Source organism: Buteo buteo, unplaced genomic scaffold (genome assembly GCF_964188355.1).
Source record: "Buteo buteo unplaced genomic scaffold, bButBut1.hap1.1 HAP1_SCAFFOLD_321, whole genome shotgun sequence".
Lineage (NCBI taxonomy): Eukaryota > Metazoa > Chordata > Aves > Accipitriformes > Accipitridae > Buteo > Buteo buteo.
In genome coordinates, this window is record NW_027439485.1 from 18,525 (window position 1) to 46,045 (window position 27,521).

Genomic DNA, 27,521 nt, shown 5'->3' on the forward strand with positions numbered 1-27,521 from the left:
GCGGGTGCAGGTCTGTGCTGCACCGTACGTACGGCGTGGCCTTCAGGCTGTGTCCCTACACATGGCCCTTGGCCGCAGGATAAACGGAGCTGGTTGACTGTGACAGAGGAGCCTCCAGGCAGCTCCTGCTTGGTACCAGCGATTACGCCACCTGCGCGGCCCTGCCGTTATCTAAAGTGCAGCAAGAAGTCCGCGCGTGAACATCCTTTACGCATAGAGTTGTTTTCTTCTAAGAAAAGTTGTATAACACCGTGAATGACCAAAAGGAGGAACTTCTCCACAGGCAGGATCTGTACAGTGTGCCAAGGGAAAATCCATCTGGGGTCTGCCCAATGCTGCATGAACGCAGGGTCCCCAGCATCTGAAGGGACCTAAGATTTACTTGCTACCGAGATGCCTCTTCTTGCTGCCTGTATGCCTTCTTCCTGGCTACGTTGCCTCCCAAGATCTTGCCCACCCCCAGCCTACTGGGGAGGGGGGGAATGTTAGAGAGACAGCCTTGATGCTGTGCCAGCACTGCTCAGCCATGGCCAAAACACTGCTGTGTTATCAACAGCTTTCTAGCTACCAGTACAGAGCACAGCACTACGAGGGCTGCTATGGGGTAAAAGAACTCCAACTCAGCCAGACCCAATACAGAAGGAAAGTGGAGGAACAACAGAGGGGGCAGCCCAGGGACACAGAGCCCCCCCCAGGTCTCATCTGGCCGCTCCTGTGACCATACGGTGTACTCAAAATCAAATACCTGAAGTGCTCCCTTAGATGCAGTGTACAGCCAGGGGACAAGAAGGTGGCAGTTCTGCATTTTGCAGCTCCCAGGCTGATGGCAGAGCCAAAGCAAAAAAACCAAAACCAAAACCAAACCAAGCAAGAGAGGTAAAACTGAAGCGCAGGGAGCAAATGCTTCTCTTTCACCTTAGGCCAACTGCTCGGACGCTCTCTATGCTGCCCTGCCACAGAGGGCATCCCTCTCGTACCAGTAAGAGACAGAAGAGTGAATTAAAGCCAGGACCCCAAACCAGACCAAAAACCCGGTCGTGATGAAGAAGAAAGTGGAGAATGCATCAAATATAACAGAAAATTATTTTGGACATTCCCAGTTTACAGTTGGAAAAAAGAGGGAAAAAAAAAAGAGGAATTAGGTATTAAAAGAAGAGCACTGAATGATAAAGCAGTAGCAGTCCCTCTACCACTACAAACCCACACCCCCACACGCACACAGACTTAACACCACCAAACTCCCATTGATCGTGACGTTCAGCTCAGCTTGCTGATCTAGAGATACTGAATGCCTGAAGCACGCCAAGGATAACTGAAAACATCTGCATGGCTTTAATGGGAATCCTCCAACTGAAACAAAGCGCTTTCTCCCTCTGTCTGCGTTGGCACATCCCTGAGTCACACTCTTGCTCCTCTCCTTCCAAGTCAAGATTCCTAAACGTGAAAAGCGGGAGGGGGGAAAGGCAGAGGGAAGAGAAAAAGAGGGAGAGCATCATCAGTGGAAGACCTGCCAGCTGCTGCTGATTCAGCCCTGTTCGGGGGACCACCCCAGCAGAGAGGAGCTGGTTTGCATGCCACGGTCCTCACTGCCTGTTCCCAGGGACAGGCCGTTTGCTCAGCCTTGCCGGCCAAAGTGTGGGAAAAGCGTAGGCGTGCACCGTCGCTTGCAGAGGAGCACGGACACGTTCGTGTGCAATCCTTTACCTTTTTCCTCCCTGGATTCAAAGGGTTTCTGTCTTCAAAGTGAGAGCCTTCCATACAGTCGTTTGTGACATTTCATCCAGGATAATAATCTCAGAAGGATCAGTCCTGCAATAAATATTTTACACAGCAATCCGTGATTATGGGAACTGATGCCACCAAGGGCATTAGCATCAGCAAGAGGAACAGCGGAGCCCTGAGAATCAAAGCTGCGCATAAGCATGGGAGGTTTTGCTGGATGAGGAGTTTTGGGAGGCAAGCTGGGGAGCTGCAGAGCAACAGCTCTGTGCAAAGGCTCTTGCTGGGGTTTAGCCCTGGTCCGGGTTCCTAAGCCACTGCTGGTACAGATCACGCCTGCAACTCCTCATGTGTAAGTATGAGGAACTCCAGCTACCGTAAAGGCGCTGATGATGCAAGGTTTGGGGGTCAAACGCGAGTGCTGCAGCCACTCTGCTTGGGGTCAGAGCCCTGCGATCACCTCCTGCAGCCCTGCCCCCGAATTTGATTTTCCCACCAAGCTGCCTGCTGGTTTCTGTGGGATGCCCCACAAAGAGGCAAGTGGAGAAAACTCTGCCAAACCCCTTCAAGCTAATCTTGCCGGGGGTCCTGGCGCTTGGTGGGGCTTTACCTGTCACTGCCTTGCTTTGGGATATCCATGTCACTGGTCTTCCCCACGTTCAGCTGAACTGAACTTGCAGCAGCAGCAGCTTCCATCGCCCTCCTGGACTCCTGAGGTAAAAAAGGGACAAATCACGTTCTCTGTCTTTGGTCAAAGTGGAGATAAGCTGAATGCCCAGCACAAACTTAGCAGTCTGCCCTCCCCTTCTGCCCCTTGGCAGCTATAGGTATTAGTGCAGCAGGGTAGAAACCGTTCACTCCAAAGGTTTTGGGGCAGGGGGATTGGGTGTTCAAAACACGATTATGAGCAAATCTTGCCAGCAGCAGCAGCAGCACCTTCTAATAATAATCATCGTAATGATAATGACCTTGGTGAAAAACGACTCGTTTTAAAAATTACACCTGTATTCAAGCGTTCAGCTCACTGCTACTTGAGGAAACAAAGGTTACAACGTGGGATCCAGGCTATTGGGATCTATTTCGATTGAGTGCTGATCTTCCCCCAACGTTTCCAGACAAGCTGTAAGAGAAACAGGCAACCTCACAGCCCGACGGAGATGTCCAGCCCCGAGGACCCAGCAAGCCTTACCTCTTCTTCTTCTCTGGCTTCATTTCTGGCATCGTCCAACTTCTTCTTCCTTTCTGGCATAAGGTCATCCAGAAAGCTGAGCTCGCGCTTTGAGAAGCAGAAATCCATCGCTTTCCGGACAAAGACGAGAGCCAAAACCTTCACGAATAAGAGGGAAGATGCGGTGAGCTCAGAGACGATGCCACCTCTCACTCCAACGCTGCAAACACCCCGCTGCTGAGCGGCGGCAGCTCTTACCATCATGGGAAAGATGATGGCGGCACGGGACACCTTGATGGTCCAGAGCAGGACGAGGCAGGTCAGCTGGATCACCGTGAACAAATGCACCTTTTGCAAGGGCACGTGCCGCAGGTAGATGAAATCCGGCTGGTGTTTCGCTGGCATCCAAAACAGCTTCAAGCGATCAAAGAACTGCAAAATAAAAGGGAAAGGTTGCCGCCTTGGGACTGCGGCAAGTTTCTGGCCCTCTCGAGACGTGGAGGCGGTTTGCAGCATCTCGCTTGCCGTCAGAAATCCTGGATCCCACCGCGTTCCTCCTGGGAGCAGCACCCATTTTCCCTTCGCTCCATCTATCAACCGGCTTGCCCCTGAGAGCTGCCCACCAAACGGCAACTATTCCGTGCCATTCCATTATTAGCATTTCTCGGCCCACTGAATCCCCCAGCGAGGATTTCCACCAGTGGCAGAAACTGCCTTCCCTTTGCACTGAATTCCCCCGCTTTCACGTAACCAAACACTGACCTGCCCTAAACCCTGAAACAGAGAGCGCTGAACTTGCCTGGTCCTCCCAGCCCTATATACCTCCTGTGCCTCCACCAATCTTTTTCTTACACAAAAGAGTTTCATTGCTTGCTCTGCAAGAAGTTTTTCCCATGCCACTGCTTTTTTCCCTGCTGCTACGGAGACAAAATACCAGGGAAACGACATGCTGCACGCTGTAAAAGAGTCCGTACCTGAATTCCTCTGAGCGACGACACACCCATGTAGAGAAAGACGCCATAGAGCACAGGCATTGGTATAAACTGGAGGGGAAAAGAGAAAAAAAAAAAAGAATGCAATCGTTTCTTTTTCCATATTGCATTTTCAGTATTACCACCCTCTTCCACAGGCACTGCCTAAAATTGCTTGAAGCCTTCCAGCTTCCATTCAGGCTTACAGATGGGTCAGGTTTTAACCATTAAAGATTTTGTGCGCACGAGTGAGCTAAGGCTCTGCTTTAGGCTGAACTTTGGAGTTACCTCTCCTCAGAATACTCCTATTTTCCAGAAAGGTTGGAGGAAAATAGGCGATTTCACCCGTGCTACCGTATGCCGCATTCTGTGGCGGTAGAAAAACACTTCTGCCTAATCTTGGGGCAACAGGCAAAGGCCACAGGCCTCCTTTTAGCCTAGAGACGAGATTACTTTGTGGGAGGAACGTGCAAGGAAGCCCACGGGGATGACCTCAGTGTGTTTAGCTCCTGGGAACAGCTGCTCCGGGGCATTTGGGGAGCAAATTGCAGCCAGTAAAGGGCTGCCTGTTTGAAAGAGAGCAGACGTGCTGGTCTCAATATGCTCAGCTGTAACCCATAAACATGGGCGGGCCTGAAAGACACCCGAAAATTCAAGCAGTTGCGTTGCTCGCTTGCCTCGAGCACACCAAACGGGGGCCCAAAGGGCTGCAAAGCCTAACCGAGGCTGGTTCCCACCGTGGGTCAAGCCCCAAGGGTTGGGATCACCCCCTCCTCCTCCGCTCCACAACTAACTACTCAGGCCTGCAGAGAGGGGACTGTTTTTCTGTAACCTCCAACAAGCTCGCGGTTGTCGGGTGGTTTGCATTTTCCTCTCACCTTTAACACGGAAGTGAAGAAGACGGAGCAGCCCATGAGCCCAAAGATCAGCAAGCCAGTGACTCTCTGCTCTCGTATCCCCAGAAACTTGGGTTGTTCTCCTGGAGCTGAGCAGTCAGACTCTACTTTGAGGCTATTCACGTGGGTGATGGACAGGACGGTCGCAGCCACAAACCAGGGCAGCCCCATCACCGAGCACACCCCCAGCATCACGGCCACCACGAAAAGGTCCAGGTGGTACCCGCATCCTTTCTGCAGGCAGGAAAACAAGAAACAGAGCATCCCATAGCACAAGAGCAAGGATAACGTCGCAAGTCAGACTCAAACCCTGCTCGAGCACAGGTCAACTTCTTCAGAATTTAAAACAAGAAATGGAAACAAGTAAGGGTGTACGCAGGCTTTGCACAAGCACCTGGCATGAAAATCTGGCAGGAGTTCAGACACAAGGGATATGGGGAGCTTGTGCGATACATACTTCTCCAAAAAAACCCCACCCACAACCCAAAACCACCAAACCGTTTTTTTCACTCACAAAGAAAATTCTACCACTTGCGAGGAAGGTGTGACTCTGAGTTATCCCTGGCAGCGCATCAAAACAATGCATTCCCCGCACCTGCTGCCGCTGCCGTTTCAAAACAAAAACGCGCTTCCATATTGCTCCAAGATTAATTTGCTCCTCCAAAAGGTTGCTCATCTGAACTGCCCTGTCACTTGCTCCCTGCATCATCGTTAATCCAGGAGAGCATCCTGCCACGCAGCCTGACCTTGTCCCAAACCAATGCCTTCAGAAAGCATCGGCAATAAGAGCTTCTCCCCAGACCTGCAGCCCAGAAGGGGCTGGGGCCGGGGTCATCTCTCGCAGGCCCTTACCTTCAGCTTGTGCTCCTTCCTGTTCACAATAACGGCACTGATCTGCTGGTCCATGAATATCAAGATGGTGCAGAGCAGAGCTGGGACGAGCGCAGCCAACACCGTCCACCAAGGGTTGGGTCCTATGGGGTTGATGAACCACCCGCGGTCGTCTCTGGTAGGCTGCAACAAAGCCCACACATCAGCATCGTCTCCCAGCCCAGGCACTCCACTGGCTTTCCTTTTCCCCTCCCTCCCTGTGTCAGAGCACCTCCCAGCCCTGGCTTCATGTCCCCCTCTCCCGTGGGCTTCAGCAGTGCCAGTCTCCTCTTTGCAAGCACCTCTAGGTACTTCTCCTGTAGGTATCTAGTTTTGGGGCCATCTTCTCGTTGCCAGGAGGAAGCAAGGCACTTGGAGGTGGAAGAGGAGATGGTCACACCACCAGCATCTCCTCCAGACTCAGCCCTGCCCTGCCCCGGCATCACCTTGTGGCACCCCCACGTGCCAAAACACCCCATTACCTTGAACGTGTGGGGGACCTGGAGCTTTGGCGATGGGATCCCAACCACAAAGTCAAGGAGCACCATGATGGCGATGGTGAGGAAAACAGCAAAGTCGCTCACCGTGGACCGTACCTGGGGCGAGAAACCAGAGGTGAAAGGGGCATGGCAAACAGGGCCGTAACGTGAGATGCAAGAGTTGCGGACATCCACAACATTCAGGCTGGTTAACCAAATCCCACCACCCCTCTGAGCACATGCAGCCTGATCCCTTGCTTAGATACTGTTGCTGTTTGTCCCCGTGAGATCTGGTGTCAGATAATAAAAAAAGCTTAATTAGGCGGACAAGGGTTGGTTTAAGTCAAAACCTAAAAATAATAATATTAAAAATAAGAAAAGAGATGTCTGCCACTACAGCTACACTCACAGCTACAACGGCAACAAGGCACTGAGGCATCCTTTAGTCCTCAAAAGGAACCTCCTCATTCGAATCTACTTTCCGCTCGAGCACATAATGCGCAGAAGGTAGGGAAAAAAAACCACAACCCCAACCCCCAAAACTTTGGGAAACCTGACTTCCTACTACCTGAGGAGGGGGGAAAAAAAAAAAATTAAAAAAAATCAAACCCCAAAAATCTTCAATCTGGGGCAGATCGCGAGGCAGGTGGGAAATGCTACGATGATTTTGCACTCACGGAAATGAGTGCGGGACATCCAAGCTCTTGGAGAGCTTGGCCTGCAAGGCCAACGTTTCCCAGCTTGACCATGGCGGGGCTAATACTGCTTAGTGCTCCAGGAAAGCCATTTTGGGAAACGAGTGTGGAGATGGACGCTGGCCACCATCTTCTACTTACTCTGGTTGGAAAGTAGCGGCTGGTTTTAAACTTCTTCAAGAAGCTTGACAGGGCAAAGGTGGCGAAGAAGAGGATGCAGCACCAGAGGAACACATCAGGCGTGTAGGGGCCGTCGCGTCCACAGGCAGGTCCTTGAAACTCCCCACGCAAATGCCGACATTCCTGGAGAAACAGAGCGTCAGGACACAAAGGCAGTGCACGTGCGGCAGGGAAACCTCGCGTAGCTAGGGGGTTTTGAGGATCTTGGTCCAAGATCCACGACCCTCTAACTGCTCCTGCCAATGGAGATTTATATGTAATGAGCAGCAGCAGCTGAACAAGTGACACATCGAACTATAGAGCGGAGAAACGAGATGTGAGGGGACACCATACCACGCACCCTCGGCACATCCTCTGCCTGCCATTCGAGCAATCGTGGCTAAAGAAGACACCAGAGGGGAAGGAAACACTGGAAACTCTTGGGGAGAGAGAGAGAGGGAAGAGGGAAGGAGGGCTAAAGACAACCATGGTAGGAAAGGAGGAGAAGAGACAAATCGTCCCTTCCCAGGGGAGGGCTCGCAGAACCTGGCCAAGAGGGGATGAAGGCCACCATAAGAGCCTGCCGCCCTAGGCCCGGGCTCTGCTTCCAGCAACAACAGCCTGAGAGGCTGCTCAGACATGCAAATTTATGCATGTACCTACAGACAGCACTGAACGAGAAAGCAAGGCCCAGAGTTACTAGGAACCCATTAAGGAGGCCAATTACTACCTTTCAAGCATGAACTTAAGTCCTACCCACAACTTCTACAATAATCAAACCACCCACTACTTAACCTTCCTCCCAGTCAGAAATACTGTCCGGCAACAGGCTTGAGGGGGACACTTGCTACCTACCCACAACGTTGGGGACCAGGTAGACTGGGACAAGGTGGACTCTCCTCCCGAGGACCAAGCGGTTTTAACAAACCACACGCTAGATTTAAGCAAGGACTTTTCCGAGCAGCACTAGCACAGTTTGAAGCCCATCATTCCCTGAAGGGCTCTGACTTTTGCACCATGCAAATGCCCCTGGACCCCGTGGCCGCGGCGCGAGGAAGCAGTGGCTCGGGGCACTTACGGTCACCGTGAGGTTTTCCCAGGCGATGCCAGACACGTTGATCCCGTTGCTCGCCCAGAAACGCAGCGTTTCGTTGCTGGGATGGGTCGGTGCCTCACACTTACAGCTGGGAGGAGAGAAGCCAAGACAGGGGTAAGGGAAAGGCGATGGAGGTGCAGCCCGCAGCTCCTGCCAAGGGGCAGCAGCTTTCTCAGGGGGAAAAAAACCCACTAGTAGCTGGTGAGGAAGTCCAACTTGCTGTGCATGTGCACAGGGTAGGTGTCTCGCAGGTGACTCAGCTTCTCCAGAGCCTCGTAGATGAAGATGATGCAGATGAGGGAGGCAAAGGCTTCTTCCGTGAAGCGGGTGACGTAGCACACCAAACAGCTGGCATCGGTGGCCACCAGCACTATGCACAAGAAGGCGGTCCACAGCCCAATGCACGCCCGCAGAGACAGATAGGAGAGCGTGTACTCCCTGGGAAAGCAAAATGAAACAAAGGCTGCAAAGGCCAGCAAGAGGCCCTGAGACATGCCTGCCTTCGGGGAAAACAGGGAGCAATTCTGGAGCGTGTCAAGGCTGCGGATGGGAAATGCAGTTTCCATGTACTACTACAGAGAGCCTCGGGGCTGTGGTGCAGGGTGTAGACCCACAGGAGGAGAGGCCAATTATTTAGTTACCACTGTTGAACAAGGATCTTGTGTTAACACCTTGGAGGCTGCTTGAGGTCAGGTCCCTCTTGGGCCAGGTGGTGTTCTCCCACATCACCCTGATGCCCTGACACTGAAACCAGCTGGGTTTGCACCCAGTCACCTGCTGCCAGCAAGCTGGGGCTTAATGATAAACCTTATGGCAATAAGGGTGGTTTATCTCCCATCAAAGCCATAGCAACAAAAGGACTGTCACTAAAATCTAGCAACTACCCCTAAGAAACAGAAAAGCAAAGCAAAGCATCTTTTCTCCATCACTGCCCCCTTCTGAAGGCTCTCGCAGCACCCAGCTGCGGCAGCCAGCCTTACTTGCAGAATTTGTAGAGGATCTTCTCAAACACGAGGACGGGTCCGGTGCTGCCGAGGATGGTGAGAGGTTGGCCGGCAAAGAGGCAATACACCACGCCGGCCATGGACGCGCCCAGCAGCGACTCCATGGCACTCTGTCCGGGGAAGAGAGGCAGCCGTGAGTAAATAAATCGTTAGGGAGAAACAAAAACCAAAGCCGATTCACTGCAGCGAGGACTTTGGCCTGACTTTTATCCTCCCCCATGCCCCCCAACAGAGAGAGGTGCTCACTATCTGGCCATTGGTCGCCTCCCCCAGCAGTCCCCCAAAGGTGACAACAGGGGACATGCAGGCACAGTAGAGGAAGAGGAAGGACGCCAGGCACTGCAGGCTCAGACCATCCCGGAAGTCGCTCCAGAACCACGGGGCTTTCCGCTTCACGTCCAGGGTCAAACCTCCAAAGAGCCTGCAGGAAGGAAAAAGAAGAGAGTCTGTTCTCTTGGAGGAACACGGTGACTTTGCTTTGCTGCAGAAGGGCAATCAGAAGCACGGAGTCACTTTCGTGGCTAAAAAGAAGCACTCTCCTTCCTCCCAAATCAAGGAAACCTGCGTGCAATGGTGATGGCTGGGGCTGAGCCCAGCTGCCCAGATCTCCCCCCCGCCCAGCCCAGGGGACCAAGCTGGCAATGCGGAGCCCCTTCGTTGAACCAGCTAACCCCAAAGACCTGCTAGAAGGGAGGGTGCATGCTCAGATTTGAGAAGCAAACAGAAAAAAAACCCAAACTATTAAAGCTCCCACCTTCCCGTCCGCTGCAGTTCAGGGCCACTGTGTTTCTCCAGTGTGCTGTGAGAAGCACTGTCGTCAAGAGCTCCTGGCATCTTCCTTTTTTCCTGTTAAAATGGAAGTAAGATAAAGCTATGGACTTGTAACCGCTGGCTTGTTTTGCTTCTGGTCTGGCTCTGTGACTGTGTCAGAGTGGGACCTTGTGAATTTGGGCCCCTGAACAGCATCCCCAGCCGTCCCGCCCATCCCCCTCGCGCCTCCCACCTGCGAAGGGACGTTTTTCGGGGGCTCGATTCGGATCGATGGATCCCACTCTCCTGGCGGCAAGACCGTGACCTGATCCAGAAACTCGTCGATGCCAGCCACGAGGTCAGCCCCGTTCTTGGCTTTATAGGCAACGTCACGGAAAACCTGCCAATAGAAGACAACCTGGTGAGAGGACAACCCAGCTCAGAGGTCCTAACCAGTGCAATAAGCTCTTGGCTAAACGCAAGGCTTTTTCCCCAAAATTTCCTGCTGGAAAGGGCAGGAAATACTCCCCCAAAAGGAAAAATCTGTGTGTCAGGGCATTTGTAATCATCTCCCCCACGAGGCCCCCGTCCCCCATGGCACACCATACCCTTCTGCTTAAAGAGCAAGAGAAGTTTGACTGGCCCTGGCAATGCCACCACTGGGGACAGCGTGCTGGGGACCCCGGCAAGAAGGATGAGGTGCAGGATGCACCCCGGGTGGGATTTCAGCCTCCAGGATGTGGGGTGATGCAAATCTGCGTGTTCGCTTCGGGGTGAGAAAGAGGGCTGGGCTATTTGGAGAGCTGCGGGCAGCTGGGACAGCAAATCCTCTTCCTCACTACTTCAGAGACAGGGAGAGCTGAAGAAAGGCAAAAATGACCCGGAGCTATCTCATCTTGTCGCACCTCATCTGTCATGATAGTGGCCATGGACCTGCCGATCTCATGGTACTGATGGGCTTTTCCTTCTGGTCCAAGCAAAACAAACAGGAACCTGGGCAAGAAAAACAAAATGAGAGAGAGAAGAAGGTGTCCTTGCTCCAAGAGCACCCAAGGAAAGCCCTGGCAGCTCCCAGCCCGGAGCGTGGCTCAAGACGGGACACGTAGGCTCAGCGACGCCACGATGAATTTGAAAATCTTCAAAACCGACGGCAAATTTCATTTGGGGGCCAACTTTCATTACAATTGGCCGATGGGTTTAAAAGCTACAGCAGGGAATGGAGAAATGAAGGCGAGGAGATGCGGGTGGGGGAAACGTGCTTGCTCCCCCTCCCACTCGCCTTGTTCCCTTGGGACACCAAACTGATGCCTGCAACTCGATCTTTGGTTGGGTGTCTTTTTTACGGAAAAAATTTGCGCTTCTCATTCGCACCTTGTTGGGATGGGAACTTCCGTCATGCCCGAGAGGAGGACAGCCGGGCTCAGGCGGACAAATGCCACGATGGGCTGGTGAAGGAAATCCAGCTCTCCTACAAGCACGTTGGATGCTTCAGCCCCGGTGGGAATTTTCTTCATGAAGTGCAGCTCCGCCTGGGCACGACAAGCGATTTTCAGGCAATTACCCCAAAAGCAAAGCCCACAGCGCTCTGCAGCACACTCTCCAGCCAAGTTTGCAAGAGCAAATCTGGCCCTAAAGGCGTGAGGAAGCTACGAGTGTCTCACCTTGCTTAAATCCGTTGCTCTGCTCTCAGGGTTCACCCCATCTTTAGCTTCTGCAGCGGTGGGAGAAGGACAAGAGGTGATTGTTTGGGCTGGTAGGAAAAAGAAAGACACTCAGAAAGATGGACGAGGAGCAACTGGGACGCTTCTCCTTTGCCCGGACAAGTCTAATGGGGCCACAGCCCTGCAGAAAGCCTCACCTGGCTTGTAGAGGAGGTGCAGGTCTGACTGCCTCTTGCTCACATCAGCAAACGAGCAGACAGCGGGCAGAAGGTTGGTTGTCTTCTCGTTCTGATGGTGGTGCTTCCTCAAAAGGACTTCTCGAACTTGCGCCCGCACATGCTCGTCAAACTCCGTGGACTGTTCTTGCTGGGCCAGGATCGTATCTGAGGATGGCAAAGGGAAACAAAGCCATCAGAGCAGAAACCCCAACAAGTCCCGACCCCCAAAGCCCCCAGGGAAGGCTGTGCCACACAGGCTGCACCCTAATGCCGGCTCAGCCTTGCATAGCAAGGCCTTTTAATAATGTTCAGCCTTTGCAGCCAAAACGAGAATTTTCTTCTGCTAAGAAACATGGCATCCAAGTGCTTATTCATCATTCCGCTAAGATAAATATTTCCCATTCTAAATGACGCAATTTTCTTGCCCGACCTGGCCTTTCTGACTCTACACGTTCACCCAAATTATAAGCGATCTATAGCACAGACGTTCCCAGAGCTTCCCGTGCTGATCGAGTGCAATTTGCCGAGCCCAGGGAGAAACGTGCTAAGAACGGCTCCGACTTCTCCAGCCCTTGAAAGGGCTGAATGGAGACCTGCCGCCAGTCAAAGATAACTTCTCCAAAGCGGCTTTTGCAATTAACTTCAAGTATCTTCCCCACAGAAATACACTGCTTGGTCATCACCAGATAAACTCTGCCTTAAAACTCTTACATGCTGGATCTTAAGGCAAAAGCAAAAAAAAGAATGCGAGGAAACAGCTTGTAAGAAATAGTTCCTTTAAGGAGGTTCAGCTCTTACGCAGACTCTGTATTTCTAAGAGCAGCCTGCTAAGCCCTGACACACGCTCCTTTTTGGCTGCAGAATATTCTCTAGTGGCTTCTCCAACCCCACAAACTGCTTTCAAAAGGACCCCGCATTGGAATAAAAAAACGGTGCGACTGTTGCATGCCCAGTCTACATCCAAAAACAGCTCATGAGAAAAACACAGTGGCACTTCTGGAAACGGACGTGCCATTGGGGCAGGGTTTGATTTGGGAGTGAAGAGCACCGTGGCGAGCTGAGCTCGGCCGTTCCCGGAGGGATGCAGTGCCCATGGTACCTGCAATCTCTTCGATGCTGTTGGCACAAATGTCCAGCAGCACCGACCCGTTGCTGATGCAGCTCCTCAGCTCGGAGAGGCTGTGCAAGGACAGCGTGCCAACGTAGGGCTTGCTCCAGCGCTCGCCGCCATCTTCCACGTCCTCCTCAAACTTCAGCCACCTGCGGACATCGGGTGCGATCAGCCCCATTGCAAGAAAACAGCCCCAGCTCTGCAACCCCTTTGACAGAGCCACGGGGTGGCAAGAGGAGAAGGCTCCTCGTGCCGCCACCTGCAGCTGCAAAAGCTTCGCATCCTGGAGAGGAGAAAGCAGAGCCCACGGGCGCTGCCGGTGCAGGGACTCCTCTCCCACCGCAGCCAAGCAGCAGGGATTTACCTTGCCGTTTCCTTCCACTCGCCATCTCGGCCCTCTTTTACACAGATCTCATCCAGCTCGGAGAACAAGTGGTGAGGGAGGTGCTGCTCATCCTCCTTGCTCCTGAGAATGAACTGCACCCGCTGGGACGGGGAGCCTGGGGGCAGAAGGCAAAGACCCATCCCGTTACCGCGCCTGAACACAGCTCGTCACGCTCACGTGCAAAGTGGCCATCAGCACCAGTGCAGCCATAAACACTGGGCTGGCCCCTCTCCTCTGCATCTGTCTGGGCTTGCACAGAGCCGTGGAGAAGGAGAAGCATCTAGTCCACCTCTGCATGAGGATGGGCTGCTTTCCTTCCCCACATTGCCATTTTTAAAGCCAGGATCCCTCTAAGGAAGACGAGCCTAAATCCATTATGCATTTAACTGCATTAAAAAAAACACAAACAAAAAAAAAACAACAAAAAAAAGAAAACTTGGGAAAAAGAGGGTGTTGCTCAATAAGGCCACTTTCCCTCGGAAGAACAGCAACTCACTCAAACTAGCCACGGGGACCTGCTTGCAGAAGGCCCCAGAGCCCACGTTGCCCCCAGGAGTTTAGCGAATGCCGCGGTGGGACTTACAGTGGTAGCCCTGCTCCATCGGGGCAGAGTCCTTCTCCCGTTCCCCTTCCCGATGCTTCTGGCTGTGGCGTCGGTGATGCCGGTGGCTCTGCCTAACCAGTGGCATCCGCGCGCCCACGTACAGGGTCCGGTGGCCTGCGAAAAAGCAGCGGTTTTTGCAGCACTCTCGGCATTGCGGCAATGGTTGAGGTGGCCGGTGCCTTGCTAAGCCACGGTTATATATCCCAGGAGCAACGCCAGCTTCCCTGAATGTTATTTTCACTGGACCTCCTTTTTTCCAAGCCTATTTTACTCGAGCTTTGCAACAACACAGCAACAACAAGTGTTGGCTCTGGGTCATCTAAAAGTGCCCCCAAAGTATTGGACCTCTTCTCAAATTCCAGCTTCGGCTGGACAACACTCAGACTTGCTCATTAAGCAGCAACACAAGCTAATTATTTTCAAAATCTCTGTATGGCACGAGGCGACAAGAGACGATCAAATCAGTCCCATCGTAATGAACTGAAGAACAAAAAAAGAAAATCACAGCCCCGCGTCTGCAGCCCTGAAATGATTCTCCTGACCTCTCCAAGCCAGGAGCAGCCTCTGCGAGAAAAAAAGCCGTGAATTATCGAGCCCTGTGGCTACAACTCACACCGTGGCCTCCCGGGGGGCTTTTTCCCTCCGTTTAAAAAGCCGTAATAGTAAAAAACGTGACAATAACAGTGCTGCTTCATTGAGAAGCGCGGCACGTTTTGCTGCACGTGATGTGACACCCGACAAGGCACACAGGAGAGACTTTGTGCAATGGGAAAACGCGCTGGGCTGGTGGCTCCTCTACCAGGATCTCAGCAGAGACTCACCTTCCAACTCCTCCTCCTCATAGCGAACACTGACAGTGTTGCTCCTTCTTCCCCGGTCAATCACTGCCTCCTCGTCATGTCTCTGTTTAGCAACGACAAGAAGGGAAAAGTTGGGGCTGGGGGTGGAGAGCTCCCTTACGTCCTCCCAGCCATCACCCACCCCTGCGTCCACGCGAGTCCACGAGCCATCACGCCTCTACGTGCCGCCTCCTCCTCCTTCAGGCACAGCCCTAAAACCACGGACTTGTAGGAGGTTTTCCTTCCCATACGCAAATAAAACAGCCCATAACATCACCTCTACTGTATACCACGAGAGTCTGGACGTCTTTAATACAGCAGGAGAGGGATGAGTGTTTCAGACCAAAAAAACCCACCTCCTGCTTTGTTCTTGAGGTTCCTGTCTAAAAAAGTGATTTCCAAACTGGAAAAAAACCAACCCCAACCCACAAAACTGCACTTTTGAGCCCCGGCCGTGCTACCTGTAACTCTTCCAGAAGTGTCATTTTGTAACCCCCGTTTGGGTTCATCCTCACGTCAGTCACTGGGTTTCGGGGACAACTGAACCTCCAGGTCAGTCAGGGGGCCCGATTCCCCAGGGACTGATGGAGTAGCCCTCACGGGAGGAGCTAAGTGGCACCCAGTGTGCACCAACTCCAGAGACACAATAGGGACCATTGTGAAATCACAAGCTATGATGCGGATCCAGGCAGCTACTTAAAGCCATGCACCCCTAGAGCCTTCCCGCTTGGAAAACTTAGTGCCTGGGGAGAAGCCAGCTCTGCTTGGAGCAAAAACTCTCCAGAACAGAGAAACTTCCTGCATGAGAGGTGTCAGGCTCAAAAGTGTGCAGAAGGAAAACCCTTCACAGGCTCGTTCACCCTCCTGAGAAGCAAAGCCCACTAGCAGCATCATGTTTTCTCTCTTTTTCTTTCTAACAGTAGAGCTGAAGCTCTAGCATCCTGAGGATAACAGGAGGCACAAATACGGTAGGGAAAAAGAATATCTTATTGGATCAATGGGTAGATTCAGAAAAAAACCCTGCTACACAGTAGTTTATCCTGGCTGCTAGCTAGAACCGAGAAGACTGTTTTTTCCACCTGGGTCAACAGTTCCGGTGAAACATACTACCCGCCTAGGACAGCTGCATCTGAGGAACAAGAATTAGTTATCTGCAATACAAGGAATAACAATGAGTCATTTAGTGCCATGATATTCATCAGGCTGCACAGAGAAACAAGAGACAAATGCATTTGAATAACCATGTCTTGTGTTACGTTTTAACCACTTAACATTCCGTGAGAAATACCCCAAGAGCTCAAGAAGAAAGAGCAGCAAGGCAGGAGACAGGTGAAAGCCTAGAGCGCCAGCTAGACGGAATGAAAGACCCTTCCAGCAACAACAGCCTGAGAGGCTGCTCAGACATGCAAATTTATGCATGTACCTACAGACAGCACTGAATGAGAAAGCAAGGCCTGGGGGGATCATTTCCCCTCTGCTCAGGGCTGCTGGGGCCAGTCTGTGTGCTCTGTCCAGACTGGGCTCCCCAGGACAAGACTGGGACTCACTGGGGCGAGCCCAGCAAAGGGCCACAAAGGTGACGAAGGGACTGGAGCACTTTTCATATGCGGAGAGGCTGGGAGAGCTGGGACCCTTCAGCCTGGAGAAGGCTCAGGGAGCTCTTATCCATGTACATCTGATGGGAGGGAATGAAGAAGAGGGAACCGGGCTCTTCTCAGCAGCGCCTTCTGGCAGGACAAGAGGCAAAGGGCACAAACTGCAAAACATGAAATTAAAGCTGAACACAAGAAAAACTTTCTGACTGCAACTGTGGTCGAGCACTGCAACCGGTTGCCCACAGAAGTTGTGGTGTCTCCACCCTTGGAGTCCACTCAAAACCTGAGGGGACACGTCCTGGGCAACCTGCTCTGGGTGACCCTGCTTGAGCAGGAGGGCTTGGACTCGATGATATCAAAGGTCCCGAAAACCTCAACGGTTCTGTGAAAGCCACAGACAGAGATCTCTGCCTCAAGCCGAGAGGCAGCAGTCATCAGCCGACTCAGAGGAGCAGGCTGGGAGGCAGCTAGAAAACTCTTCCCAGTTCCTCCCTTGTCATCCCTGCCTCAGGTGTGCAAGCCAGTGCACCGCTCTGTTGAGCCGCCCAGTTCTCATCCCGCTGTGATTCTGCAGGTAACGTTAACACAAAGGAGTGAGAGGGGAAGAGCTTTAGTTAACGGCATGGGAACCTGAAAGCACAGGACAACTTTTCCCCAAACGTGGGCAATGCTGCTTAGATTCTGTCACCTAGGGAAGAGAAGGAAGACGACAAATGGGCCAAAGGGTTACACAGGAATGAAATACGAGGAAGGTGCAAGAGACATCAAAAACATCGATATGTGCCCCAGAAGACTATTTTGTAGTCAACTGACCTGCCCACACCCGACTGTGGGCATGAGGCCTCCGCTCCGACTTCCACTCTTCTCCTCTTCACCATTTCTTCCACTGCAGCACTATCTGACACTTCTTTTCTTCTCTTGACTTTCAAAACATTGCAAACTTGGTATTGATAAAATTTGATTTTGACTTTTCTATTTTAGAACAAAAGTCAGACTTAATATACATCTGTGTTTCGCAACATTGTCCAGGCTTATACAACCAAAACCAAAAAATGACTCAGGAATAAAAGATTAGCTGCCTTATTCAAACAGAAGGTAAGCACTGAGAGGCCATCCAGAGAATTATGCTCAACAGTTTTAAAGAAGAACTACTGCTTCCCAGGACATCCTATTGGCTCCATTTTTAGAGGAGGGCCTAGGAACATCATTAGCAGGAACGTAATGCTAGCAGAGAGAGCGGGATTTCCTCAGGGGGAATTTGGACAGGACACCTTCACTAATTCACTCCATCTTCAGACACTTACCTGTATTGAAAACAAACCCACCCTGAGATCTCACTAAACAACTACTTTCCAAAGAAGCTTAACTTGGTTGTTTTCGACACATGCAGCACTTAGGAAACTACTTCATTATTCAGCACTATTGACCTCATACAGACTCTCACAGCGAAGAAACCATTTGACAGCTCAGCTCAGACTTGGCGAAAACACATTTAACTGAAGCCAGCACGGCTCTCACGTCCTCAGGCAGGACTTCATTCAAAGTCCGCTGGAATTGACAGGAAGGTTTCCCTCAACTTGGATGGTTCTAGGTGAGAATTCACTCCCACCTTACACTGCCTGACTGACACCCAGAAACAGGACAACTACAGCATTGCCTAGATATATCTTCTGCTTCTCCAGACTACTTGGAATATCACTTTTTTTTAAAAAAAAAACAACACACAAAAGAGAACCACACACGCAACTTAAAAGCTCATCACTGCCCTTGTTTACTTCTTTACCTGTAACAGAGGTATTGTAAAATCTGGTGAATATTTGGTGACTGGACTTTCTTTAACCAACTTTATAGTACATTTTTGCATTGCACCACACGTCCTGAGAACAAGATAAATGACTTAGAAACAATGCTGGACTTGCATATGATATCTTGAAACCGAAGAACTGCAAATACAGCTCTTTCAGAATTCCTGGCTGTGAATAACACAAGCCAGTGGGATGGGGACAATTGCTTTGGACTACTTGTCCATTTGATAAGGGAGACCAGAATATCTACTAAGTGCTCACAAGACAGACCAGCAGCAGCCTTTCCCAGGGACCAATCATCAGAACAGGAAACAGTAAGAAAAAAACCTCAGTTTTCACAACAGAGGAGGTTCAATGCAGAGTCCCACAGAGGTCTCAGCTGGGGCCTGAGGCTCTTCAGGGAATTCATAGAAAACCTGGAAAATGAGACACTAGGGAGGTGACAACATTTGCTAATTATACAAAAGACATTATTACCATTATTACTATCATTATTTAGAAAAACAAATGCATTCTTTCTTTAGGAAAACAGAAACAAAGAGCGTGAAATTCAACGTCAACAAATGTAGTCAAGCATAAGGAAGAAAAACACATGTTCCATATATATATGTGCTGGCTCCAGCCTAGTTACCGACATTCAAGAATGAAGGCTGGGAGCCACTGGGCATTGCTTCATAAAAATACTAGCTGAAGAGTCAGCAGTGGGTGAAAAGGCAAAGAGAAATTCCAGACATTTTCAAAAAAAGCAATACAGGACAAAAGAGAACACATTGCTATGCTCTATTTCAAATCCATGGTACAGCCATACCGCACGCAGTTTTGCTCCCTCTCATTCAAAGACACAGTGGAGGAAGGGAAAGGGAAAAGCAAGACATAGATCATAGATGTTTCCAGACATTATCCAAACATAACCATAGTGAATTACCACAAGATACGCCGTGCTGAAATAGAGCCGAGTTCTAGATACATCGTGCAAATGTAGGGATAAGGCACGAGGTGGACATTCTCATGTTTGAATCTCATCTTCGATACTCTCTCCCATTTACTGACATCTGAGAACAACAATAAGACTTAAGAACATAGCACTAACATTTCAAAGGAGCAGGAGTCCTCTTGTAAAGCTTCAAAAGTCATACCACACTGAACGTATATGCAGAAGGGAGCACCTACAATCTGTCCGTATGAACTTGGTGAAAAAGCGCTAGTAACACATTACAAGAAACACTCACCCAGGTGACACTCTCCCATCAGTTGCTTGCATTAATAGCATTGTGTTTCCTTAACTGTATCTGGCTTCAGTCCTGACATCTTCCCGCAAGAAACAACATGCCAGGCGCTCCCAACCCTGTGAATAAAACCTCATCAGCTTTCCTAACTAAAAAGTAATTTTTTTAAAAACTGAAAAGGACTAGGATTCACAGGAGTAGCGTCATTACATTCACTTCACAGTTCAAAATGGGAGGACAAAAGATAATTGACATGACAAACGCCACAGTTACAGACGTTCCTTCCTGGGGGTGCAGTTCGCACACCTAGGAGCTCATGCGTGCAAGAATGGGTGACGCCAGGCAGCAGTCTCCTTACGTGCCTCTGATCTCAGGAAGAAACAGGTAACATGAATACTTTTACTCCATTTGCTAGCAGAAACTAACATCCTGAGGACCAGAGATGGAGCCCAAGATTTGCCTAGATGAAACGCTGACGCAATCAGTTCCTTTAAGGGATGAAATTGTTCGTTTGAGTTTGGCTTCAAGGACTCCCACAGCTGGTGATTAACTAAGAGGTATGCTACAGCGAGGAGCCCGACACACAGATTGCAGGACAACTCATCACGCCAGGCCTCTGAGCTTGCAGTTCTCCGCAGGGCCCGGTGCTGGCTGAGCAGGTGGATGGACTTCCCAGTTCTAGAAATACAAGCTCGGGAATCAAACCCTCCTCAAGCACGCAGGCAAAACTGGCTGCGCTTTAGCGAAGCAAACCAACAACGAGGCTTCGTTTGTTTGGGCGCCTCCTCTCTGACAATGCTCTGGGCTACTTTCTCTTCCTGGCAGTAAGAGGAATAAGTTGCTCTCATACATACCAGCTTCTGACAGGGAAAGAGGATGATCTTGTTCTTGCCTGCTAGGACCAGGGGTGGCAATAACGCAGTCTGCCGAGACTGGAAGGGAATGCCTTGGAGGCAGAAACACGTGGGTGTTCATTACTCCTGGGCACTCGGAATCACGGGAGGTGATGATGCCAAAGGGCCTGATCCGATTCACAAACTGACACACCTTAGGACTGAAAAGGCTTCTCCTTCAACTAACTTACTTTTCTCTGCAACAACAGCCTCAGGAGAGTAACTTCTTCTTAACCCTTTACACTACAGCAACTACAATGTTTAATCCTAATGTACCTTACAAGAAAACTACTGCGGTCTTCTCTACTAGTGGGCCAACACTGCTGCGCCTGTAAGGAGCGCTTTACGTTTTATTAACCTTTTGAAACAACGCACTAGCTTTCCTTGCAATCGCATTACGTGGGCTTCCTGGGACTTTACATATACACGTTTGTTTTCTCTGGCTAAATCAGATTTGGAACGCAGGGGTGGCCATCTGAAAACACTGCAAAACATTCTTTTTACGTACATCAGTTCTCTGGTGAAGGCAACAACTGAGGAGGATCTTCAGCTAGTGTAAAACTGCAAAGCTCAAAGGACTCGTACTCCAGCTAAAGATCTGCGCACTACTAGGCAGGAATGTCAAATTAAGCAATGCCCAACAGATACAAGTCATTGGATCTTTTCTTTTACAAGTAGGAAAGAAAGGGTACACAGAAAGATAGTGAAGTGGTCTGTAGAAAATGGATGTTGTCCTGGTTTCAGCCGGGATGGAGTTAACTGTCTTCCTAGTAGCTATGTTTTGAGTTCAGTATGCAAAGAACCTTGATCACACTGATGTTTGCAGTTGTTGCTAAGTAGTGTTTAGACTATAGTCAAGGATTTTTCAGCTTCTCCTGCCCAGCCAGCGAGAAAGCTGGAGGGGCACAAGAAGTTGGCACAGGACACAGCCAGGGCACCTGACCCAAACTGGCCAACAGGGTATTCCATACCATGCGACGTCCCATCTACTATAGGAACTGGGGAGTGGGGTGGGGGGGAATCGCTGTTCGGGGACTAGCTGGGTGTCGATGGGCGGGTGGTGACCAATTGCACTGCGCATCATTTGTACATTCCAATCCTTTTATTATTGCTGTTGTCATCTTATTAGTGTTATCATTATTAGTTTCTTCTTTTCTGTTCCATTAAACCGTTCTTATCTCAACCCATGAGTTCTACTTCTTGTTCCTGATTTTCTCCCCCATCCCACTGGCGGGGGAGGGGAGCGAGTGAGCGGCTGCATGGTGCTTAGTTGCTGGCTGGGGTTAAACCACAACAACACCTTTGAGATGTCTACCATTCTGTTAAGCTACTGATCAAGTTCAGCTATGCTTAAGAACTTAACGGCAAGGCTGACTGAGAGATATACAGCAATTTCCTTTGGAAAAGGATAGCCAGTTTTCCTTAGGAAACCAGGCTAAAAATTATGTCAACAGGAATTGCAAGGCATCCCAGTTTGATATTAGTAGGTAGAGGCTTTTAGTCGCTCACGGTGGAGACAACTAAATAGTGCATTATTAAACACTTCCTTATCAGAATAAAGGCTATCCTTAAGTTAGTGTCTTTTCCTATATACAACTCCCTGCCCATATACAGTTTCTTCTGAAAACCTGCAAGGAAGACTGGGCTAGCAACTTCGGTAAGCCAAGCAACTAAGCACAGACCCGGGAACAGCCTTGTATACCCACAGGAGTGCCGCACAGACATTTGAGACTCACGTGGTTGGAGAGGTATACCACCATCCGGATTTAAAAATATGTTTGTCCTCTGTGTGTGGTGGGGGTACCGTAGTCCATGTCAAGGACTGGGGGTGATCTGCATGCTTACAAAGACAGACCTGGAAGCCTTGCACAGCTGCAAAACAAATGCTCAGAGTTTATTATGGTACCAGATTCACGTGACGTACGTCAGGCAGAGAAGGGTGGTCAAGGACAGGCACTGGGCAGTCCTCAAAGCAGGACTTCTTTACTACCAGGACTTTGTTTAGCCATGGAGCTTCAGCTCAAACTCTCATTCCCATTTTGGAAGGGGATTTCTTCCCTGCCTTTCCGAGGCACAGCTCTGTTAGGACACCCACAGTCCATCTGAATTTCTCAACTTGGGTCTCTTCATGTGTCTGATATTTACAGGGACAGAATCTCTGGCTTTGCTTGTCATCAATAATACATCTATCCTATGAAGAACAAGAAGACTGGGACACCAAAAAAAAACCCCAACCCAAAAGACAGAGAAGTCCATTTCTCTTTCAACTGCCTGAAAAAACACCTTCCTCCTGGACCCCTGTGGGTATACGCAAAGAGAGAGAGAATGCAGCCTTTGAACAGTAACTGGGATAAATCTTTCTCCTCTGATCATTTGCCCTCTGACTCATAAATCTCAATCCACCAAGAAAATAGTGCACAGCTCTCACAAAGCATGACATGCACCTAGAAGGGAAGCACAATTAAAAGAAGAGACAAGAGAGACAAATGATATGGGAGCCATTTCCTTAATGAACAGAACACTCTTCCCTTCTTATTTGTCATAATGACTACCAATAAATAACAGGAAGAAGCAACAGGTTTGAATACAACGCTGATGAATTTAAGTTTAATGCAAGTAAAGTGCCTTATAACAAGTCTGGATTGAAAAAGATGTTGAGAAGGGTGGTTTTCAGAGAGACTGCTTACATTTTAATGTTTAGCGAGACCTGAATCTGCAGTAGATGGGTACAAAAAACAATGAGAAAATGTCGTCTTTTTTTTTTTTTTTTTAACAAGTTAGGGCAAGTGAGAGTCATCTCTCATTTTTGTGTGTTCTTTAAAAAAAGAAGAAGAAAATCCAAATGAAAAAGGCAATAAACAAATACTGAGACCTGGCAGGGAAGGCGGGCTTTATTCTACCCCACGACTAGCCCTCAACTCCTGTTCTTCTGCGGTCATGGTCACAGCTCTCCCGCATAGCATCACCTCCCTCTCTGATTTTCAGACCTCACATACTAGCTTAGGGAGCTACAGCCAAGCTTCGGTGCTGCCCAGAGAGTGTCAAAACGTGAGAGGTGCTAAAGGAGTCCTGTAGGTCCCTCTCCACCAGCTCACTAGAGATGGGCTCTTGCTAGGACTCAGGCAAGGTAGGGGGAAGGCTGGCTCGTACCCCTTATTCCCACTGATGCCACCTTGACCCACATGATTGAGCCTCGTGGGCTGACTCCCAGCACGCGGTGCTGTGACTGAAGTTTTCGCATTTGGAGCGCTGCAGCATCCTCTCTATCCTGTCGATCAAATGGCCAGTCGCTGGCACGAGCAACAGTTTACATCACTCACAACCGAACCCGAAATACAGGAAGATTAGCTGCCAGGGCCATTTAAGACTCCCAAAGCAGAACAGAAGCAGATAAGGGAAGCAAAGCAAACCCTCCTTGGAAAGATAAAGAAACTTTGCAGCTGACACAGGAAAAGCAGCTATTAAGGTAAGCAGGGGTGTTACCAGTCTCAAGCTAGAAGTATTTTGAAAGGTGACAGCAATTAAGAACCCATGCAAGCCTTGAGCTTAAAAACACTCTGACCTTGAAGGAACTCAATCTGCCTTTCTGGTTCCCAGGACATATGGCCTCAGTAACAGATGATATATATCCCTTCCTAGTTCAGTATAGCTACATAGGTATCCCATAAGGCTTGTCTGCTACAGGACAGAGGGTCTTTGCCTCACCTGCTGACTCTTCAGCTGCCTGCTACCCTGGCTGATCACTTTGGAATCACTGCTGCCCCAAGCCCCCATGTGCTAGATGGAGCCAGCTGCACTACTCCATGATTCCAGACCAACTTCAGCTGTCACACAGGCCCTGGACCAGGATGGCAGGTTGCACTGAACATTTTGTCTCAGGCAAGCATCTCCACTCCTCCCTGGATGTCACCGTCACCTTGTACCATGGGATCTCTCCTGCCACAAGATCCAGCACAGCCATTACATCCCATAAGCACCACCGCAGTCATATACCCCAATCCAGTGTCCCGGGTCTTCGGACTCAAAAGAACAGCCCGTCTCTCCCGTACATCAAAACCAATCAAGTCTAGCAGAAATGATGACATCTTGGACACATCGAGTTTTCCGCTGGAACAGTGCCACCCTGGTGACTTGGTTCACTCCAGGCAGCAGTCTGGGGACAAACGCAGCAGTTTCTCTCTTACCCTCCAATATAAAGCACTTCCACAAACTTCTAGGTGGTATTGGGAGAACAGCACCCAAACTGTCTCTCATTTCTCTGCTCCCTCTGCTGGGTGCCAGCCCAGCATTATCAAAATGCCTGCTTGGGTAGCGCTGCCAGGCAGCAGCACACAGAAGCTAAAGCAGGCTGTAAAGTTACTACACAGTCTCCCAAAGAGCTCAGTAATTACCACTGTTAATTCTTACCAAGAACAATACCACCACTACTCTTTACAGGGACCAAGCAGATCAAAAAGCAGATCCGGGAAGAGAGTTTCTGAGTTACAGGCTTCAGTGTCGGCAACCGCTGACATCTCCAGCCAACAACCAGATCACGCAGCCCGGACAAGGCCGTACGCCCACCACCTAATATTCCACACTGGCATCAGTCCACAGCCACTGCCAACCATTGTACGTACATGGATGCTGATCCACGCACAGCTATTCAAAAAGAAAGGCATCACAGCCCCTGTAATTGTGAACTTGCATCTTGGTGCAAAGAAAGACAGTGGATATATCGGGTTTGTTGCATAAAGTGTGGGCCAAGAAGCTAATCACTTCTATGTGTCTCATGATACTTTTTTCCCTTGTCAAAAGGGGATAATCCACCATTCTCCATAGTCCACTGTATTTTCAAATGTAATTCCAGTTGGGGCCTCCCCTGCCTTTACTAGGCAAACAGACTAAATGCCAGTGAGAATGGATTTTAAATCTACATTTTAAGCACTGGAGAAGTAGAACTAGTCAAGACACAAAATTACTTACAACTGCTCCCTCACTGCAATATTCCAAACAAGATGATACTACAAACTCTTTCAATTCTCTCTTTAGAAAGGTAATCAGCCTTGCATAGACCAATCTGGGGCTGGTTCTTGGTATCTTCAGAAAAGAGATAGTAAAATAATTGTATAAGACAATCAAGACCCTTCGGAACACTTTTTCATTAGGGAGGGATCATGCACTAGACTTATGCCGGGTATAGAGAGGGGGTTGGTTTCATTTGGGTTTTGCTTTACATCTTAAAGATGGATTATTACCGCAGGAAAAGTACAACCAAAATGATTGAAATAGTCACATTCCTCCTTCCATAAGGTTTAAATGCGTTTCAAGCTCATATCTGGAAGCGGAACAAAATCAAACATAGATCTCCTCCTAATTTTCCAAGCTACAGAACAATAAGTACCGCACAGTAGAAAACAAGATCTAATACAAGAGGTGGCAGCTGGGATTTCATGCTGCTTGTATGTATTCACGTAAACAGATATGCAATCACAAGCAAGCGTCACTCCTTTGACACTGGAGAGGCATTCTCTTTCTAGCTGCGCATGGAAGGGATAGTTTCGCCATACACTGCTCCAACAGCACTGAATCAGAACTAGCAAGGGAGTCGCTGCATTTTACAGTTCGTAGCAGTCACGTTCGAAAGCAAGGCCTGGTTTTTCTCTCTGTAAAACCAGTTCATGCAAGCCCAACGTGGCCCCACGCACCCCCTGAGATTCAGCCACCAGATTCCCAATTAAGACATGCTGAACCGGACAACTTGGAAAGTACAGTTCACTCCCCAAAAGGCAACAGGGTAACAAGATCTTCCACTAGCCTCTAGTAAACAAGAAACAAGGAAAGCCCATGCTTGCCAGGCAATCACTTACCCTCAAACACACCAGGCAAACTCTGTCTCGGAAGCACTTGAAGATCACCACCCACAGACGGCCTTGATGAATCAAACATGCAGCCCATCATACAAAAGATGCTACTGCCTCCTAAGCCCCAGTTTGCACCATAATATCAACAAGATCCCAAACTCAGTCAAAACACCACAGTGTTTTTATTTTCTCGTGTCTTTAGACAGTAATTGCAACGTACCCTCTTCTCTTCCACTCCCCTGCACAGCTCAAGCGCACACGGGGCTTCCTTTCTTTATGAAACTAGACAATTAAAATTTACTTTGGAACAACAATTTGTTTGGATTCCCATCTATAAAAGCCTCCAAAAATGCCACACTGTACAGTAATTGCTCTACTGGTGAAATACAAAGGTTCGGTAATGTTTATAAAGCCATTTAAACTGCATGAGCAAAACTATCTTGCTTAATGACATTTTCCAACCCTTCATGCTATGTACAAGCTCACTTCTTCCAAGAGTCACCCCTACTCACATGATCAAATCATGCCACTTGAAACGCTCTGACATTATTTGGGCATATAAAAAGGTTGAAATTATCGTGACGACGGCAACCTAAGGACTGCAGATACCCAGAATCTGGTATCAGAAGTGAAAGCTGAAAAAAAGAGTTAGATCTCTTGAAATTACACATTTTAAATACCAGAGACACAAAGTGTTTAAAAGCCATTCAATACCAGGGCTCACCATAAAACCATAAAACCATAGAAGGTTCTGAAACACTTGTCCTGAATCATTTCAATGGAAATATTAAAGGATGAAAACGCTCCATGGAATTACAGGATTCATTTATATAGACTGACAAACTCACTTTGTGGTAACATGTTTTTAAATGTCAAGCAGCATAAACAAGGTATCTGAAATTACCACCTAATACAATGACTTGAACTTCAGCGCCTTCAAAATCACAATTCTACGAAGACTGAAATAAGTTTGACAGACTGAGGTATAATCAAAATCACTGGAGTCAAGAGAAATTTATCCAAAGCAAAAACCATTTCATGCTTGCACACATGTATGTGTACTAGAAAAGAAAAGTAGAGCGTAGGTTTTCAACAACGACCAAAAAAAGGCTCGAAAAACACTTGGAAAAAATAAATTCTGCCACTCACTCCGCTTTTGCTGGGCACGCCGATTTTCACATTTTGGTCAAAGATCACTCGGCTTCTCCAGTTTACCTCACTTTGAGAAAATCATTTTCAGAAAACATGCCTCCAAGAAACATCGGACAACGGTACGTCCACACGATTAAATAAGAGGTAGGAAAACCCAGCAATAGATCTATCACACACTTTACAACAGCAGCGATCGCTTGCTTGCAAGCCCCTGGCCAGAATCCTTCTCCTTGGCAAAATAAATTAATGCTAGACAGTTCTCAAGACATCACATCAACAGGAAAAGGGTTAGCTCTCCCTCGCATCAATAAAGCACATCATCTGACCTAAAGCGCAAGTCTTCACCACTAAACCACTTTCAGAAGAAACAGTGCCAACCTTC

General features: G+C 49.3%; 1 protein-coding gene across 1 annotated transcript; it reads right to left on the bottom strand.

Moving 5' to 3' along the window:
* Positions 1-2,779: 2,779 nt before the first annotated feature.
* LOC142028387 (electroneutral sodium bicarbonate exchanger 1-like) lies at positions 2,780-14,245 on the bottom strand. Its single transcript, XM_075022270.1, has 20 exons — positions 13,754-14,245; positions 13,162-13,297; positions 12,786-12,946; positions 11,666-11,851; positions 11,469-11,557; positions 11,179-11,336; positions 10,713-10,800; positions 10,061-10,207; positions 9,812-9,903; positions 9,304-9,478; positions 9,034-9,167; positions 8,246-8,491; positions 8,036-8,141; positions 6,940-7,101; positions 6,107-6,220; positions 5,607-5,768; positions 4,737-4,988; positions 3,862-3,930; positions 3,146-3,319; positions 2,780-3,046 (listed from the first exon to the last, which is right to left on the bottom strand). The coding sequence occupies exons 1-20, from the start codon at positions 13,869-13,871 to the stop codon at positions 2,861-2,863; spliced, it is 2,955 nt and encodes a 984-aa protein (XP_074878371.1). The 5' UTR covers positions 13,872-14,245; the 3' UTR covers positions 2,780-2,860.
* Positions 14,246-27,521: the final 13,276 nt, after the last annotated feature.